The sequence below is a fragment of the Drosophila bipectinata genome, chromosome 3L, assembly GCF_030179905.1.
Source record: "Drosophila bipectinata strain 14024-0381.07 chromosome 3L, DbipHiC1v2, whole genome shotgun sequence".
Lineage (NCBI taxonomy): Eukaryota > Metazoa > Arthropoda > Insecta > Diptera > Drosophilidae > Drosophila > Drosophila bipectinata.
The window spans coordinates 4,307,523-4,326,299 of NC_091738.1; the positions used below are offsets into that span (position 1 = coordinate 4,307,523).

At 40.2% G+C, this 18,777-nt stretch overlaps 1 protein-coding gene across 6 annotated transcripts; it reads left to right on the forward strand.

Annotated features, from left to right (window-relative positions):
• Window positions 1–1,174: 1,174 nt before the first annotated feature.
• On the forward strand, window positions 1,175–14,182 carry frm (farmer). Of its 6 annotated transcripts, XM_043212094.2 has the most exons (14): window positions 1,175–1,229; window positions 1,522–1,650; window positions 7,343–7,472; window positions 8,548–8,876; window positions 8,992–9,217; window positions 9,283–9,837; window positions 10,964–11,008; window positions 11,077–11,274; window positions 11,340–11,384; window positions 12,260–12,301; window positions 12,362–12,529; window positions 12,591–12,680; window positions 12,899–12,968; window positions 13,279–13,418. In XM_043212094.2, the coding sequence occupies exons 2-13, from the start codon at window positions 1,627–1,629 to the stop codon at window positions 12,922–12,924; spliced, it is 1,878 nt and encodes a 625-aa protein (XP_043068029.1). In that variant the 5' UTR covers window positions 1,175–1,229; window positions 1,522–1,626; the 3' UTR covers window positions 12,925–12,968; window positions 13,279–13,418. The 6 variants fall into 6 exon arrangements, with proteins under 6 accessions (XP_043068029.1, XP_043068026.1, XP_017100525.2 ...); XM_043212091.2 differs by having other exon boundaries at window positions 12,591–12,968; window positions 13,279–13,581; XM_017245036.3 differs by having other exon boundaries at window positions 12,591–14,182.
• The last annotated feature ends 4,595 nt before the right edge of the window (window positions 14,183–18,777 follow it).

Here is an 18,777-nt window from a genome sequence, read left to right on the forward strand (position 1 = left end):
GCCAGGCGACTTAATCTGCGAAATTCACTTTAAATGTCAACAGCTTTTCAAAATTTATGCAAAATTTAAAAAAAGAACCGCTAGATACGTTCTAAGACTTATTTTAAGCGGATCAACAAACGGAAGCATGTCGCAACTAACCGAAAAGGTGTCGGAATTATGTTATGTGGATTAGGCTATACAATTTCCTATCTGACATGGGGTCCATGATCTCAGAGATTAATTTCTTGGCTACTGTGTGAGTTCATCTCAAGATTTAGAAAATGTATTCATAATCTAGCTCATTTGTGAATAGTGATCAATGGCAGAAAATTTATTTTAATTATAGCTCTTGCACACACAGGAAGAAATACTAGTAGATACGGAAATCGAATAGATCGTGCGGCAAACTCAATAAAACTAAACCCTGTTTCTTGCATAGCTTTAATTAAATCAATAAACCATCTAAATATTTTCAGCAAAAAATAAAACTTAAAATGCCAGTTAGAACTGCCAAAAGTCGGGAGCCAAGCGAACGAACAAAAAAAATATAAACGTATATAAATATTGAAAAAAGAAACAACAATCTCAAATCAATATATAGCTAAAATATCACTATTCGATTAACGATAAAATTAAATCAAAATAAACACGAAAAACTCGAATTTTCAATTAAAGACAAAAAATGTTCTTTGGACAAACAAAACAGAAAACAATAAAACATAAAAAAAGAGAATAAATAAGCTAGAGAAAAAAAATCTATCTTTAAATATTAATGAACCCAAGAACCTGAAAGTGAAGTTAAATTCTTGAGACACGCAAGCAGATCCTAGCGAGAGAAGCGCGAAGACACGCTCCCCAGAGAGGGCTACAATTTATCAAGTATACGACCCGTGGCTCCGGCGTATAGTGGCTTAGTTGGAGCTCATCTCTCCAACGCCGCTTGGCCAAATAAATTAACGAGTCCGGCGAAAAAAGCGTGCATAAAAAATAAAACCCGTTCCACTCACACACTCACGCACTTTAAGCCCAATAGCTCTGTCACCTGGACAGGTAGTGATGCGGTCGGAGCGTGCCATGGTATGGGTTAGGAGCTGCTCTCAAGTACACTGAGCGAGTCTCGAAATTCGATTTCAGTTTCAGTTTTTTTGTGTGATTTCGTTTTTTGCCTTTTTGTTTCGCGTCTGCCTCTGTTTATATGGCAAAGACGCGATGCGTTCATCTTCAGTTCGTCCACATCGGTCACCACGGTATGAGCTCTAGTTTAGGCTCTTAAAAGTAAATACTAAATCAATATTTGTGATCTCCTCACACCTGAAACACCTGAACGGAATCCCCAATCCCCCACACATACCCACATCTCCACTGAACTGTACTAATTGCAAGGATAAATAAAAATACTACAGAATTTTTTTCTCTAAAAAAATTCTCAGCTTGCAAATTTTGAAACTTTAAAACTCGACTAAATTTTTAAAAATTGTGCAAAAACTGTGATTCAAACAATGCAATTAACGAATATATAAACATTTTCTTCTTTTCAAGATTGGAAATTGGATAACTCAGTTTATTCCATTCAAAAATTGATAATACCTAAATAAATATTTACTGGCGTTCCTTGTGTCAAAAAAACCATAAAATTCGTTGAAAATGGCGCGTGCAGCTTTGTGCATGGTAAGTAAATAAAAACAATTTAAGGACCTTGAAAAATATTTTTTTTGGGAATCCTTTTCTAAATATTACCTTACAAGATAGCCTAAGCTACCGGATTAAGTGTTAGTTCATCTCTTGTTTTAATTACCATGGAAGTCTGTTAGTAGGATGTCAATGGCACTTAGCACTTGGCTAAAAATATTGTCAAACAAAAATGTTTACAAATAAAGATGAGAAAATGCGTCTGGCTCGTATATTTGATTGAAAACGAATAGTGAAGGTTAAAAACTGCAAGCAGCCAAGTTTTGTAAAACCAATAATATACAATTACGATGGAATTCCAATACAAATTTAACGAGCGTTGGCAAGTCCGGGTCAAAATGTAACTATTTCGGTGCGGTTTTTGTCCAGTTTATTTGGCAAACTAATATAACTTAGTTGGGGGTAATAGATGGGCATCAATTATGGCCTGGACAGTAATAATAATAGTAGTGATGCCCAACCGGCATTTTTCTGGGCAAACAAATAGTACAAATACCGGCAATTTCGAAACGATTCAATGCAAACGGCAGGCACTTCTGTTTATTTTACCTCACAACGCAAAAAAGTCATGCCCAAAGTCATTTCGGTTTCCTTACTGGCTCATTCCACAGAATTTATTTATTTGTAGTCATTTCAGGTTGAATCGATATTCGTAATTTGTTTTGTTTTTAGTTAAAGTGCAAAGAAGACGATTCAACACCCAAAAATGTGGCATTCCAAGTCTTTGTTGTTTTTAACAAAATAAAACGTATTTTTAGGCATTGGACTAAGAGAGAGTTCAATAAATTAAAATATATGCAAATCGAGCTTTGTATCATTTTTAACTAAGATCAGATCCGTATAGTATTTCGTATATTTGCGAAAGTTAAGCTTTAATTAAACGATGAGTCAAGGACTGGCTTCATTAAGAGAAACTATCGCAAAACAGTGTTAATTTGATTATGGCCAGAAATTCTTGGATAATTTCTTAGATAATAATCGACAAAAGCTGTTAATTTTTTGCATTTCAGACACCCGAAAAATATTGTGTATAAAAGGTGTCATAATGATGCTCTAAGTGAGCTGCGATATTATCTCGGATCCGGGCTAGAAAAATGGTTCCAGCCATGGGTTCTGTCACCTGCCAGAAAGCCCGTCGGCGCGTCAAGTGTGTCTGCCTTTGACCCCTTCCTTTTGGGGTTAAGCGTGCTGAGTTTGTTTGAATTTTTGCTTTTTTTTAGCTATATTTTTTCTTGTTTTGAGTTTATCTCGACAGCCACCAGCGTGAGGCTTAAATCCCCCTGGTTCGGGGTGAGAAATTCAGCCAGACACGTACGCAACGAATAAAAAAGGCAACCAAAACCAAAGTTGAGGCACAAAATATTGTTAATGCCTCACAACAAGCGTTGACAGGGAATTTCTTCTTGGCCCACACTTCTTTTTTGTTTTTATAATAAAAAATGTTCTGGGCCATCTCCCGAAAAAAGAACGTTGTTGTGTGGAATTTTAAAGAGTGCGCAGATTTTCTTCCCGGCATCTGGGCATTGCAATTCGGAAAGATTTAATCGTTCAGTGGGAGGCGAGTTGAGTCATAAAGTGGAGTAGCAGAAGCCGAGTGCCTGGCATGACAAATAGTTGGCTGCTCGCCTAGGCGATTGAAATAAATTATGGCATTAGCTTGAATCTCAAATAGGGCATTAGGCATGTCCGTTAAATAGTTTACTGTTAAGCAACATCACAAAAAAATCTAGAGCGAAAAATAAATTAAATTTACATCCGGGATTTGGCCTCAGGGCCTAGAAACTGTGCCACTCAGACCAGAAACTAGCAGCTAAGGTTCTTAACTCTTACCTCATTTCTCTGAACCTTTATGTAAGAGTTCATGGAACTTGGATGAAGCCCCCATTCACTTTTATGGCTAGTCGCTGCTTCTATTCTTTTCACTTCCCGCTATGACTTTCGATATTAAAGGCCGAAAAGGTTTTATTTGTGGTTTGACTGCCCATTAATTTATGGCTCTTTTTGTGGCTGGCAAATTTTAATATGAAATCTATACGTGTATCTCTAAAATAAAATCTAGAAATGCAAATTAGGTCTTGATCGCTCGTTAGCGATTAGGAGAGACAATGGCCAAAGGCGGCAGCTGAATTTGTTGGGAGGTGATGGTGATGATGATGACGATGACGATGTCTAAGGTGGAAGAGGAAGTCTTCGGGCGGGTTTAAATATGAAAACGAAAACGCTTCGCCAAAAGCATTTATTAACTCCAAGCCAAATGCCAAAAGTTGAAAGTAAAAGTTAATGCATGATGTCACCCGGAATGCAAGCAGCAAGTGTGCCGAGCCCAACGGTTTATTTTTTAATTGCTTCAATAAATCAGAACAAGTCGACTGGAAGTTCACTGACAGCCCCCGATTGTTAATGAGATACATTGTGTGGACAAATTCCCATCTTTGTCTGAGATCAACCTGACCAACTCATTTGTTTGGCCATCGATGAGGAATGAACTCATTAGCACAGTTCTGCTCTCAAAAGATTCTAGACTCTAGATGGTGCTAATTAAATCCATGCCCGGATTAACTGGAAAATCAAAAAACCAAAAAGGCCATCGCCCATAGCTGGTTATACTTGTTTCTCCCAAAAACAAAAAAACGAATTTAATTATTATTAGTATTCTGATTTTTGTTGGCGGAGTATTCCAGGTTCTAATGACTCTTTTTGTTGCCAGGTAGGCTCATTTGTTTGGCATTTTTATCGCTTGTCCGGCCATTTCATTTCTCATTTTATGGAAATGTTTGTTGCACAACTCCTCCGACAAGATTTCGTTGAAAAGAAATTTCACAACAGCTGTTGTGCAGCCCGAAACTGCATCCCCGAAAGAGATTTCATCGATTCAGGTCGCATCCCACTGCCAGTTGCATTTTAATTCGATTTATAAAAACAGAGACACTACGACACATTTCTCATGTTCGATCCATTGGCCGCCGGCACAAGATATCCATTGACCTTGAAAAGTATAAATACTTACACGAAAATAAAAAAAGTTTCCTCGCTCCAACCATCGCCAAAGGGCAAAAGCAGTCAAGATGCCTCGCCGAAAAGTTTGGATGGATGACTAAACCGGTTTACTGGTTTTCTGGGGTGCCTGGGACGAAGATGATTATGATGATGATGTTGGTTACGATGTATGTAGCTGAAATCATGTAAACATCCCAAGTAACAACATCTTGTGCGTGCGACCAAGTCGATTGATAAACTGTTTTGCCCATGCACTGTCGGCGGTGAGTTATGCAAAATGCAAAAAGTATCTTCAAGATTCATTGGCTCATTGTGCATACTGGCATAGAAAACTGCAGATTTTATTCTCAAGGCGGAGCTGTGCGTTTTTTGGGTCAACTCGACAGCCGCCAGTGGCAGTGGATGATGTATGCGAATGTCTTAAAATTGATTTACTGCATTTGCAACTAAAACGTAGCTCTTCGCACTTCTTTCATGACTGACGTTTGAATTCATAATTGTGGCCCACATTCGTTGGCTGGATTTTGCGTTTAATTGATTGGCAATTGATTAGAGATTTTTGTGTGTCTGTACATGGCTTGAAAGCGGGCTTGGCTTGGCACCCCGTTCACTCAATTTGAGAAACTAATTACCCGCGAGAAATGAATTTGTCAGTTATTGGCCTAGCCCAGTTATCGGAGATCAGGGTAAAGTTTACTGGGGCTTTGTGGCAATGAGAAAATAAATAAATAATTCGGGGATTTGTTTTCCAGCAATTTCTGATCAACTTTGTTGGCTGATGACTTCCCCCCCCCAATAACCTTTTTAGTGGCTCTCCCACTTCATTCAGAATTCATTAGATCCCTAGTCACTTAACCAAAACTGAAAGCCCACCACATGCAATCAATCAATCCATCACTTATGGGCCATGTTTTCTTTGACTTTAACTGAAGGAAAACTTCCTCAATATGTTGCTTTCCCAGGCACAAAAAAAGTTTGGATCTTCAGGTTTAATCGACCTCAGTTACAGGTTGAAAATCAATATCCACTGAAAATTATGGAAAACTTTTGTAATAACTTAACCATGCCATCCTCTTCCTGCACGCAATGAAAAGTTAGTAACAAAAATATTAAAAAACTGTGGAAAAAAAAACATATTTGGGCTTGAACTTTATTTGTGAAAACCTGCCCTCTGGCACGCCAATGTGGGTGAGATGGAAACAACCTCCGATGTCAGCGGCTGCCAGACAGGCTGGCATAATAAATTAAACTCAAAACTACACATTTTTTGGACACACACATATTTTTTCATAATTTCGTAGTTTTTGTCTTATTGATTAGTGGCGAATATTTTGGAGCAGGCGATTTGGCAACATTTTAAACTTGAAGATATGCCAATCAAAAGACAGTTATCCAGCAAAAAGCGGCAGCCACCGATTTGCATTAATAGCGATTTCATATTTCTGCCATTTGGAATCTCCATCAAGTCCGATTCCGATGCCGATGGTCGCGATTGGCGAATAAATTTTTTTTATGAGAAATTCATTTGTTTTTCGGTTTCCTTCACATGGTTTGGTTTTCATTTTGTTTGCACCCACAAAAAATATATATTGATGAATAGAAAAAATAGCAAAATTATTGACCTTATCGGAGCTATTGAAAGATGAAATCTATAGCGGGTGTTAACCATAAAATGCCATTGTTAGTAAAATACTCGTAATTATGGCATTCCCTCTTTTAACCTTAACACCAAACACACCCTCAATGAAGATATTGAGATTGAGGAGGCTGAGGCTTAATTACTTGGCTTTATGCGAAGGTCGGTCTCTTCACCTGCCCTCTGAAGCTTCTTTTTTGGCGACACATTTAGGAAATATGACTCGCCTTTATGAATTCTATATTAGGATATGGTTACTATAAATTTCCTAAAAGAACTCGTTTCTGAAAAGGAAGCCGGAACTTGGCTTGATTATATTAACTATATGGGCATTTTATGCTAATCAGTGTGAAAAAAAATAAAGAACTTATATAATATTTGTGGCCCGAATAAGAGATGATCCAACGATTAAGTGGGCCAACCGAAAGCTGATGTCCAACACGATCAATAATCGTTCTGCGAATGCCGACAAGTGCGTTCATATCTAAGCTAATTGTCCATTACTGTCGAGAACAACTAGTTTTTCTTCGACATTTTCGCGATGGCTGCTGTGACAAATCATGGGAAATTAGCATGTGCAAATTCAGTTTGGGTTTCAGACAAAATTTAAATGTCTGTCAACGTTTGACGAGTGCGCCAAGAATGCGCTGTGATTTGATTATTATGCCTTTGACATTTTGCCAGTGATTTTGGTGAACGGTTTGGGGGTTTTCAGTTTTCGGCTTTCGGTCTGGTTAAATGAATCGAACCGGATCTAAATGGCTGCTGATTTGGTTTTGGGCCGCAAAACGAGCTCGAGCGACTTGGTAAGCCGTCTTGGTTTTTTGACTCATCTCCGACCGCTCTCCGGCCACAATATGCAAATTGTGCGGAGCCGAGCCAAGCCAAGACTTAAATCTTTGAGATACAATAACTCGCTGTGGGGGCGTGCCATGAATGTGACAAATCTTTCGACAGTTGTACAATTTGGTGTCGGGTGGTTGCAAGCTAGACAGTCCCATTAATCATTCGTTTCTTTTATTTTTTTGTATTTTCCAGGCCGTCGCTTGCATCTTGATGCAATGCGTCTACTCTGCCAAGTTTGATGCAGAGAACCGTCGTCTTATCCTCGACATAAACGACCAAAAGACAACGAATCAGCAATACTATTCGTCAAACTTTGACACAAGTAAGTGAATCCGATTATCTCTATCCTAGCCGCTTTAATCCATCTCCCAAAACATCCAACTCAAAAATTAGACCAAAAACCAATCGAAAAATCCATTAACTTTGTAAAAACCCTGTTGAGTTTTGTACGCTCATATCGTATCCATATCGTAGATGTACTCGTATATCTTGAATATATCCCCACATCCATGCAGTTAGTTAGTTTTTGTTTTGTTAACTCTATACTCTGTTAAGTAGATAAATTGACAAACAATTGTTATTGTAGTTGTTAGTAGTACCTTAGTTTTAAGTATTTGTACTGCCCCCTGACCATCCCCTGGATAGTTCAACCAACTTACATTAATTAATTAATCAAGCCCCCCAAATCGAAACAAAAACCAATTGTAGAACTCTTCCCATAAATATATATACATTATATATATCCTTGTAGCAGCTTACTAAACTCACCCAGTAGAAACCGTAGTCTGCGTCGTAGCTATACTCAAATTGTAAATATATATACACGCTCAACAATCAATCCACCATTATCTATATCTCTCCCTCTTACCCTATGCTACTTTCTCTTTCTTTACACACATATAAATATACTCTTCCTTCAACAGTTTTTTGTAAGCACTTTTGCGCTTCAGTGGCGAAAAGTACTGCAGGAAACGTCTTTAAAAATGCTTCGCATACTCATAACTCTACCTCACCACCTCGAAATTACCCAACTTGATCACCCAAACAAAAAAACAAACAACTGATAAAAAAAGATTTAAAATTCCAACAACAAACAGCACACAACAACACCAACATTTTCCTTAAACGAAACATCATCCGATTAGGTTCAAACAGTGTGAAAACTTTCAGTTGCAGCGCCCTTTCAGAGATGTTAGATCGCAGTCAGTTAGTCGAGAGTAGTAGGGTTATATGAACACACCATTTCCAGGTCCTCACAGCACTCCTCCAAACAAACCAAGCACACACCCAACAAACCACACAATCCAAAACGTTATACTCTAAACATTACTCTTTCAAACCAAAAACAAAACCCCCCAAACACCAATCCAAAAATCAAACCTAAAAACACCCAAAAGATGCCTATCGGTATGGTTATGATGTCGGCAAGACCGGCAACTTCCACCACGAAACGAGAGGTCCCGACGGAGTGACCTACGGCTGCTACGGCCTCATCGATCCCTACCATCTGCTCCGGGCAACACACTACGTGGCCGACGCCCACGGTTACCGCACAGTCGAGCCGGAGAAGCCGGTGGAGACCTTCCCACCACACCTGTACAAAGAGACTGACGGAGGACCCTCCGAGCCGGGCATCCTGCTCCAGTGGGACGAGCTCTACTTCCCCATCGGATGTGGAAAGTTCGCCAACGGAGCCCAACACGGTGTTCCCTACTTCATTGAGGATGTAAGGGGTGTTCTCCGGGCGGGTTTCTGACCTTTTTCTGGAGGGATACTTTCGGAAAAATATCGGAAACCATCCCAGTAGAGAATTCCCCTCTGATCAGTGTAATATTTTGCAGTACAAAGAGACCAAAAAAAGCTCCGATGCGATTCCATCGTTCAGCTCCAACAGTATTGTGATCAAGGGCTCCGACCAGAAGAGTCTGCCCATCCACAAGCCCGTGGGTCCCATTGGACAGAGCACGGGAATCTTTGGCACCGACAAGGGCCACAGCGACCACAGTCATCCCGGCGACCAGGCGCCGTCTTTCCACTCGGTGAACACCTTGCTCCCGGGCAGCAGCAGTAAGCAATGAGCGCTACCGAGATATCTCCGATCGAGGGACTCCAGTATTTGTATGTTCTTCTAGATGATGGCCAGTACGTGCCGGATAACAATCCCTACAAGCATGTGGTTGGACCCAATGGAGGAAACGGAGGCAACGGATCTGGCGGCGGCTTCGGTGGAAACGGAGGCGTCGGCGGCAACGGAGGATTCGGACCCAATGGGCCGGGAGGCCCGAAGGGACCCTTCGGACCTAATGGGCCTCCTGGTCCACCTGGGCCTCCGGGTCCGGTCGGCGCGGGAGGAGGAGCCTCAGGAAAACCGGTCTATAAGGACGGCGATCGTATTTCCGTCGGCAGCGGTTCCGGAATCGGTGGCGGTGATCGTTATAGCACCGGAAACGGTGGCGGAAATGGCTCCGGCGGTCGTTATACCACCGGAAACGGTGGCGGAGTTGGTTCCGGCGACCGTTATACCACCGGAAACGGTGGCGGAGTCGGCTCCGGCGATCGTGTTTCCGTCGGAAGCGGTTCCGCAATCGCCGCCGGCGGTCAGTACCGCCCTGGCAATGACGGAACCTACACGAGCACCTACACGTACACCGAGACCGGTTTTCCTGGGGCCGTCGCCTATCAAGCAGGTTAGCCCTCCACCGATTTTCTACGCTTGGGAGAGCAAAATTTGAACGAGCTGCAGCTGGAGTGGAAAGAAAACCAAAGGCTTTAATCTGAAATATCATAAACCATAAGGATATAACCTCTTTTAAAATCTTGTTCAATCAGTTCGTTCAAATTTTCCTCTTCAATGATTTTAGTTATAGTTTCTCTTCGCTTACTCGTACGTCTCTATTTTAATAATATTAAAAACTATTTATAAATTTTAAACTATTTTAAGCTCTATATTTTCCGTTTATTTTCAGCCAAGAAACAATGATTTCTGATCCGTAAACACACCCTATATTTTCTATAATTTTTATTTGGCTAAAGCCTCAAAAACACACACATCTAAGCTAGGCAATTCTAGGGCACTTTTTTGATTTTTAGTTATTCCTTATCAGAGCACTTCTCCCAAGAGCGCACAATTCCCTATATATTATATATATCTCACTCTATATCCTATGCACACAACAAAAAAAAAAGAAATCGACTGAAATGATAAATGATTTTATGATTTTGTTTCTCAGCATACATATTCATTTACTACTGAGATGCAATCACAGTTTTATCACCCATGCTTGCACCGATTCTTCAGATACACCCCACACAGATACACCCACACCGACACACACACCTCATTTATTGTAAAATAATTACACACACCGCACATGAAAAAGTTGAAAAACCGCTTGAGCAATATTTACTAACCAACTCTATAACTGCCACTAACTAAATACTTACTTTTGATTTATTTATTTTTTTATTGTTTATTATTTGGTGATCGGTTCCTGAACCCACAAAATTAAACCCCCATAGTTGATACTAACCCCATCCTACTTGTTTGCTTTATTGTTATGATTTTTGTGTTGGTGTCGGTCTAGACAGTTTAGACATTAAATCTTTAATGTAAAAGTATTGTAATTAATTATTGTAGACCTGTTTTTTTTTTGAAAACCCACTGTAGTTTTTTAAACAAACTATTAAATGTAGTTAGAATCTAGATAGTAGTAATTGTATCTTGTAGTTAAAAACGTGAGCATGTGAAATGAATAGTCTTCAATGAAAATTACTAATCGAACGCTATCTATAAATTTTAAATTTCCTATCCAGATAACGGTAAATATAACCCTAACGCCAACGATGGTCGCTATTCTGGTGAGTTTCCTGAACTTCCCATTTTCTTTAAATAAGCATACTTATTTGTATATTATTTGCGATTACAGGTATTAACGATGGCAAATATTATCACGATGATTCGGGCAAATATGTTCACGTTGAAGGCCCAACTGGACCTCCAGCACCCCCATATGTCCATGTGGTTGGACCCGAGGGCGGATACGGCGGCGAGGGCGGCAACGGAGACGGCGGCGGCGTAGGCCCAGGCGGCCCGAACGGACCCGGCGGACCAAAGGGACCCGGCGGTAATAATTAGTAATATCAATGGCTATATCTGAATCTTTTATTTACTTTTTAATTATATTCATAGGCCCCAAGGGACCCCCCGGACCTCCCGGACCCCCCGGACCACCTGGTAAGATTAAATAATCCACCAGCAAAAGGATATTATTCCTGAAATCGCTGTTTATGGCTTAGGTGACCACTCTACATGTAGAGTTGCAACATAACTTAAGCTTTTCGAATCAAATAGGCCATGACTTATCGATTTTTTTCTCGATTTCAAATAATTTTTTCTAATACCCTCTGGGCAATGGCATTTAAAATCATTACAGCCAGTCCCTTCGGACCGAAAGGTTCCTTCTTCGTCTTATTTTCTGTTTTTTATTTTTATTTTTATTTTATTTAATTTGTTTTCCGTTTTTTTTTCCATTTTAAATATTTTATGAGCCAGAAAAAAAAGGATTTTAAGTTTTTATTTTACTCATATAGACAATGGATGCTTCATAACTAAAAGTGAAAGCTTCTTCAGAAATGTTTTTATTTTTATAATTTTATTTTTAATTTTTGCTTGAAACTATTATCAATATTCCTTATTCATCAAGAGACTCAGCAGGCCTTCCTTTCATAATTTTTTTGTATACCTTCTTTTACCAAAAAAGATATTTCATTTGACATTTATAATTTTTACTTTAATTAAAATCGATGGGTCGTAGATCTAAATCACTGAATGGAGAAGGCTTTAACGGATCTCCTTTTACCTTATATTTCTTTTTACTTTTTTTATTTTTATTTTAGTTATGTTATTTTTCCCTTGATTTCCCCAATAGCACCCTCTTTTATCAACCTAAATAGTAAACAATTTCAATTTTTTTTTATCCTACACATATAAACAATGGATGCTTCATAACTAAAAGTGAAAGCTTTTTCAAAAATGTTTTTTTTTTTTATAATTTTATTTTTAATTTTTACTTAAAACCATTATCAATATTCATTATTCAAAATCATCAGGACCTCCCGGACCTAAGGGACCAACCAAGCCTGGACCTAAAGGTATATTTTGTAAACTTTATTTGGTTTTCATTTATTAATTTCTAAATTAAAAAATTTCAGGACCTTTCGGACCTCCTGGACCACCCGGACCTCCTGGACCTACCGCTCCCGGCCCATATGGACCCCCTGGTCCTCCCGGACCAACCCGCCCTGGCCCACCAGGACCTCCCGGACCAACCCGCCCTGGCCCACCAGGACCTCCCGGACCTACCCGCCCTGGACCCCCAGGTAAATGCCATTGTAACTATAAACATTGGAGATAATTAACAAAAAATATGATTTATTGTAGGACCCACTCGCCCTGGCCCACCACCACCACCCAACGATCCTCGTTACTCGGACAAGGAGACTCCCGGCTACCTGCCACCTGTCCAACCGGGTAAAATTTCCAAAATTCCGCCCCCATCCTACTCACAAGTCATTCAAGTTGAACCCCCAAAAGTAGTTTATAAGCCGAATTACGAAAAGAATGATGATTATGTGCAGAGAGTAACCACTAAGCCACCACTAACCTATATTCCTCCTTCTCCTTCCACTCCCAAACCCTATGTTCCCGTTCCTGTTCCGCCATCCCAAAAAATCACGACGATCGTACAGCCAAAGGTCCCGGCTATCACTATTGAGAAGGATAAGCCTAAGAGCGTTCCGCCACCGCCAGTGACACCGGGTAAAGTTGAAAAGAACACATACCTACCGCCACCACCACCGACTCCAAAATACGTGACCAAGACATCGACACCCGCACCGATTCCGGTGCAACCGTACCAACCCTCGACCCCCCGACCTTTTGTGGTTAATACCGCCACCCCAGTTCCCCAGACTCCGCCGACTATCAAATACCATACGCCACAGGTACCGCCAGTGACTGTTCCTCCGTACAAGCCCGTGACCGCGAGACCGACACCACCACCCCAAGTTTACGTTGAACCCAAAGTAACGCCACGTCCCTCTCCACCATTGCATGTGCCATCGATCAGCGAGTCCTGTGTGTGTAACGCCGATAAGACGCACTCATCGAAAAGCACCCTTACCTCCACCACCACCACCACCTCAACCACCTATCCCAATCCAGCCTCTGTTGACTTTAACAAACAATTTTCCGGCTTCAACGGACAAGCGAACTTTGGCAGCATAATAAACGCCATGTCACTAACACAACTGCCGGTGATACCTCAAGCTCCTGGACAGCCGGCCTTCTATCCCCCGGACAAGATCCCCAAGGGGGCGGTGATCGCACTCATGCCGGTGGTTATCTTGCCGCAGGAGTACTATTCAAGCTGCGAAGAAAATTCTGTCTACCAACACTCGAACATCGATCCCTTCCCGCTGGGCGTTCAGCCGGCTTCGTTCAGTCTCCACTCCGTCCTGACTGGCTCCGCCCCCAAGGACCAATGCATGTGCCCCTGCTCCTGCACCCAGAATCTGCCAGGACGATTGCACAAGAAGCGCGAGGCGAGCGATGCCGATGCCCCAGTTGTGGTCAAGGCCGAGCCCGAAGTAGAAACTAAAGCTGAGCCCATTCCGGCCGCTTCCGAGGAGGTCAAGGTTCAGGTTGAGCCCAAGCCAGTTGCCCCCGAAGAGGTTAAGGGGAAAGTAGAGCCCGCTGCTTCCGAGGAGGTCAAGGTGCAGGTTGAGCCCAAGCCAGCTGCCTCCGAAGAGGTGAAGGAAAAGGTTGAGCCCGTGCCAGCAGCTTCCGAGGAAGTTAAGACGAAAATCGAACCCGAGGAAGCCAAAATCCTGGCTGACCCTAAACCAGAAATCAAGGCGACTAGCGAGACGAACTAAGACAAGGACATAAAGAAAAACCAATCCAATCCTTATCCCCAATCCAATCCCAACCTCAATCCTACCTCCCCGAAAAAAAAGCAAAAACTAAACCTAGTCTAAGTGTTTTTAGTGTCTGCCAATTAGGGCCGAAACAGCATTTAAAAAATGGGCAAATCAGCTTGGAGCCCGGCGCATGTGTTCGCTTTCTTGTGTTATAGATTGGATTTAAACGATTACGTAATCAGCAGTTTTTGGATAAATGCACTCCAGACCGCCTGTCCACGATCCACGCCGATGCTCTCCATGTAAAATATCATCTTAAACTATATAACTATACTATATAATCGAAAAAGGTGAGAGCACCGGAAAATTGGCAAATTGATAAAATTGTTTTGTGACATTTTGTTTATTATGCATTTTGTGTATGCTTCTTTATTATTTTCTTTATGATTTTGTTCAGTTTTATTTCTTTATGATTTTTTAAAAACTTTAGTTCTTAGTTTATTTAATGTCTACTCTAATAATGATTGAGACGGAATAATGAATTGTTATGTCAAAAGAAAAATATCGAAATTGAATAAAAATTAAGAAAAAAAAATTAAAAATGGTTTACTTTTTTTTAAAGGATGGGAGGGTCTGTTGGGGAATTGATTTTGAACTAATAATAAAACATAATAAGTAAAGGTAAATATATAATATTTTGGCCATACAAATTGGGCAAGATACAGTCATCGATGTGGGCCATTTGGGCCTTTCATGCATTTTCCCCAATTCCGGAAGGGGGTCATCCAGAAAATTTGACAAAAAATGTAAAAAATTATTTGTTTCTAGATTTTGATGCAGATTGATGGAGAATCGATCTAGAAATCGTTTAAGGTACTCCGCTCAAGAATCGGATAAAAATTGGGCAAGATACAGTCATCGCTGTGGGCCATTTGGGCCTTTCATGCATTTTCCCAATTTCCGGAAGGGGGTCATCCAGAAAACTTGACAAAAAATACAAAAAATAATGTGTGTCTAGATTTTAATGCAGATTGATGGAGAATCGATCTAGAAATCGTTTAAGGTACTCCGCTCAAGAATCGGATAAAAATTGGGCAAGATACAGACATCGCTGTGGGCCATTTGGGCCTTTCATGCATTTTGCCAATTTCCGGAAGGGGGTCATCCAGAAAATTTGACAAAAAATCTAAAAAATTATTTGTTTCTAGATTTTGATGCAGATTGATGGAGAATCGATCTAGAAATCGTTTAAGGTATTCCGCTCAAGAATCGGATAAAAATTGGGCAAGATACAGACATCGCTGTGGGCCATTAGGGGCTTTCATGCATTTTCCCAATTTCCGGAAGGGGGTCATCCAGAAAATTTGACAAAAAATCTAAAAAAAAATATGTTTCTAGATTTTGATGCAGATTAATGGAGAATCGATCTAGAAATCGTTTAAGGTACTCCGCTCAAGAATCGGATAAAAATTGGCCAAGATACAGTCATCGCTGTGGGCCATTTGGGCCTTTCATGCATTTTCCCAATTTCCGGAAGGGGGTCATCCAGAAAATTTGACAAAAAATCTAAAAAATAATTTGTTTCTAGATTTTGATGCAGATTGATGGAGAATCGATCTACAAATCGTTTAAGGTACTCCGCTCAAGAATCGGATAAAAATTGGGCAAGATACAGACATCGCTGTGGGCCATTAGGGCCTTTCATGCATTTTCCCAATTTCCGGAAGGGGTCATCCAGAAAATTTGACAAAAAATCTAAAAAATTATTTGTTTCTAGATTTTGATGCAGATTGATGGAGAATCGATCTAGAAATCGTTTAAGGTATTCCGCTCAAGAATCGGATAAAAATTGGGCAAGATACAGACATCGCTGTGGGCCATTAGGGGCTTTCATGCATTTTCCCAATTTCCGGAAGGGGGTCATCCAGAAAATTTGACAAAAAATCTAAAAAAAAATATGTTTCTAGATTTTGATGCAGATTGATGGAGAATCGATCTAGAAATCGTTTAAGGTACTCCGCTCAAGAATCGGATAAAAATTGGCCAAGATACAGTCATCGCTGTGGGCCATTTGGGCCTTTCATGCATTTTCCCAATTTCCGGAAGGGGGTCATCCAGAAAATTTGACAAAAAATACAAAAAATAATGTGTGTCTAGATTTTGATGCAGATTGATGGAGAATCGATCTAGAAATCGTTTAAAGTACTCCGCTCAAGAATCGGACAAAAATTGGGCAAGATACAGTCATCGCTGTGGGCCATTTGGGCCTTTCATGCATTTTCCCAATTTCCGGAAGGGGGTCATCCAGAAAATTTGACAAAAAATCTAAAAAATAATTTGTTTCTAGATTTTGATGCAGATTGATGGAGAATCGATCTACAAATCGTTTAAGGTACTCCGCTCAAGAATCGGATAAAAATTGGGCAAGATACAGTCATCGCTGTGGGCCATCTGGGCCTTTCATGCATTTTTCCCAATTCCGGAAGGGGGTCATCCAGAAAATTTGACAAAAAATACAAAAAATAATGTGTGTCTAGATTTTGATGCAGATTGATGGAGAATCGATCTAGAAATCGTTTAAAGTACTCCGCTCAAGAATCGGACAAAAATTGGGCAAGATACAGTCATCGCTGTGGGCCATTTGGGCCTTTCATGCATTTTCCCAATTTCCGGAAGGGGGTCATCCAGAAAATTTGACAAAAAATCTAAAAAATAATTTGTTTCTAGATTTTGATGCAGATTGATGGAGAATCGATCTACAAATCGTTTAAGGTACTCCGCTCAAGAATCGGATAAAAATTGGGCAAGATACAGTCATCGCTGTGGGTCATTTGGGCCTTTCATGCATTTTCCCAATTTCCGGAAGGGGGTCATCCAGAAAATTTGACAAAAAATAATTTGTTTCTAGATTTTGATGCAGATTGATGGAGAATCGATCTACAAATCGTTTAAGGTACTCCGCTTAAGAATCGGATAAAAATTGGCCAAGATACAGTCATCGATGTAGGCCATTTGGGCCTTTCATGCATTTTCCCAATTTCCGGAAGGGGGTCATCCAGAAAATTTGACAAAAAATCTAAAAAAAAATATGTTTCTAGATTTTGATGCAGATTGATGGAGAATCGTTCTAGAAATCGTTTAAGGTACTCCGCTCAAGAATCGGATAAAAATTGGCCAAGATACAGTCATCGCTGTGGGCCATTTGGGCCTTTCATGCATTTTCCCAATTTCCGGAAGGGGGTCATCCAGAAAATTTGACAAAAAATACAAAAAATAATGTGTGTCTAGATTTTGATGCAGATTGATGGAGAATCGATCTAGAAATCGTTTAAAGTACTCCGCTCAAGAATCGGACAAAAATTGGGCAAGATACAGTCATCGCTGTGGGCCATTTGGGCCTTTCATGCATTTTCCCAATTTCCGGAAGGGGGTCATCCAGAAAATTTGACAAAAAATCTAAAAAATAATTTGTTTCTAGATTTTGATGCAGATTGATGGAGAATCGATCTACAAATCGTTTAAGGTACTCCGCTCAAGAATCGGACAAAAATTGGGCAAGATACAGTCATCGCTGTGGGCCATTTGGGCCTTTCATGCATTTTCCCAATTTCCGGAAGGGGGTCATCCAGAAAATTTGACAAAAAATCTAAAAAATAATTTGTTTCTAGATTTTGATGCAGATTGATGGAGAATCGATCTACAAATCGTTTAAGGTACTCCGCTCAAGAATCGGATAAAAATTGGGCAAGATACAGTTATCGCTGTGGGCCATCTGGGCCTTTCATGCATTTTTCCCAATTCCGGAAGGGGGTCATCCAGAAAATTTGACAAAAAATCTAAAAAATAATTTGTTTCTAGATTTTGATGCAGATTGATGGAGAATCGATCTACAAATCGTTTAAGGTACTCCGCTCAAGAATCGGATAAAAATTGGGCAAGATACAGTCATCGCTGTGGGTCATTTGGGCCTTTCATGCATTTTCCCAATTTCCGGAAGGGGGTCATCCAGAAAATTTGACAAAAAATAATTTGTTTCTAGATTTTGATGCAGATTGATGGAGAATCGATCTACAAATCGTTTAAGGTACTCCGCTTAAGAATCGGATAAAAATTGGCCAAGATACAGTCATCGATGTAGGCCATTTGGGCCTTTCATGCATTTTCCCAATTTCCGGAAGGGGGTCATCCAGAAAATTTGACAAAAAATCTAAAAAAAAATATGTTTCTAGATTTTGATGCAGATTGATGGAGAATCGTTCTAGAAATCGTTTAAGGTACTCCGCTCAAGAATCGGATAAAAATTGGCCAAGATACAGTCATCGCTGTGGGCCATTTGGGCCTTTCATGCATTTTCCCAATTTCCGGAAGGGGATTATCCAGAAAATTTGACAAAAAATCTAAAAAAAAATATGTTTCTAGATTTTGATGCAAATTTATTGATGGAACGGGGACTGTTAGGGAACTGATTTTGAACTTATAGTAAAATATAAATAAAAGCCGAGCTTAAAATTGGGGTTAAGCCTTACATGAGCGCCACTGGTGGCCATGTTTTAAAAATTGGATTTTGACCATACAGTGTTGGCCACACCCAAAAGTATACTAGTAATAAGCGTTAAATATAAATATTGGAAAAATAAAGATTTAAGGCTTCAAAAACCTTGCATTATATTAAAATTAACTTTACTTTGCCCCAAAGGCTGTGAGAC

What these genes read in the sequence shown, in the direction of transcription:
- frm (XM_017245036.3), top strand. Translation starts at nt 1,627, where the DNA reads ATGGCGCGTGCAGCTTTGTGCATG. An exon ending in GGCCGTCGCCTATCAAGCAG is followed by an intron (nt 9,838 to 10,963) that starts GTTAGCCCTCCA and finishes TTTCCTATCCAG; the next exon opens with ATAACGGTAAATATAACCCT. An exon ending in AACCAAGCCTGGACCTAAAG is followed by an intron (nt 12,302 to 12,361) that starts GTATATTTTGTA and finishes AAAAAATTTCAG; the next exon opens with GACCTTTCGGACCTCCTGGA.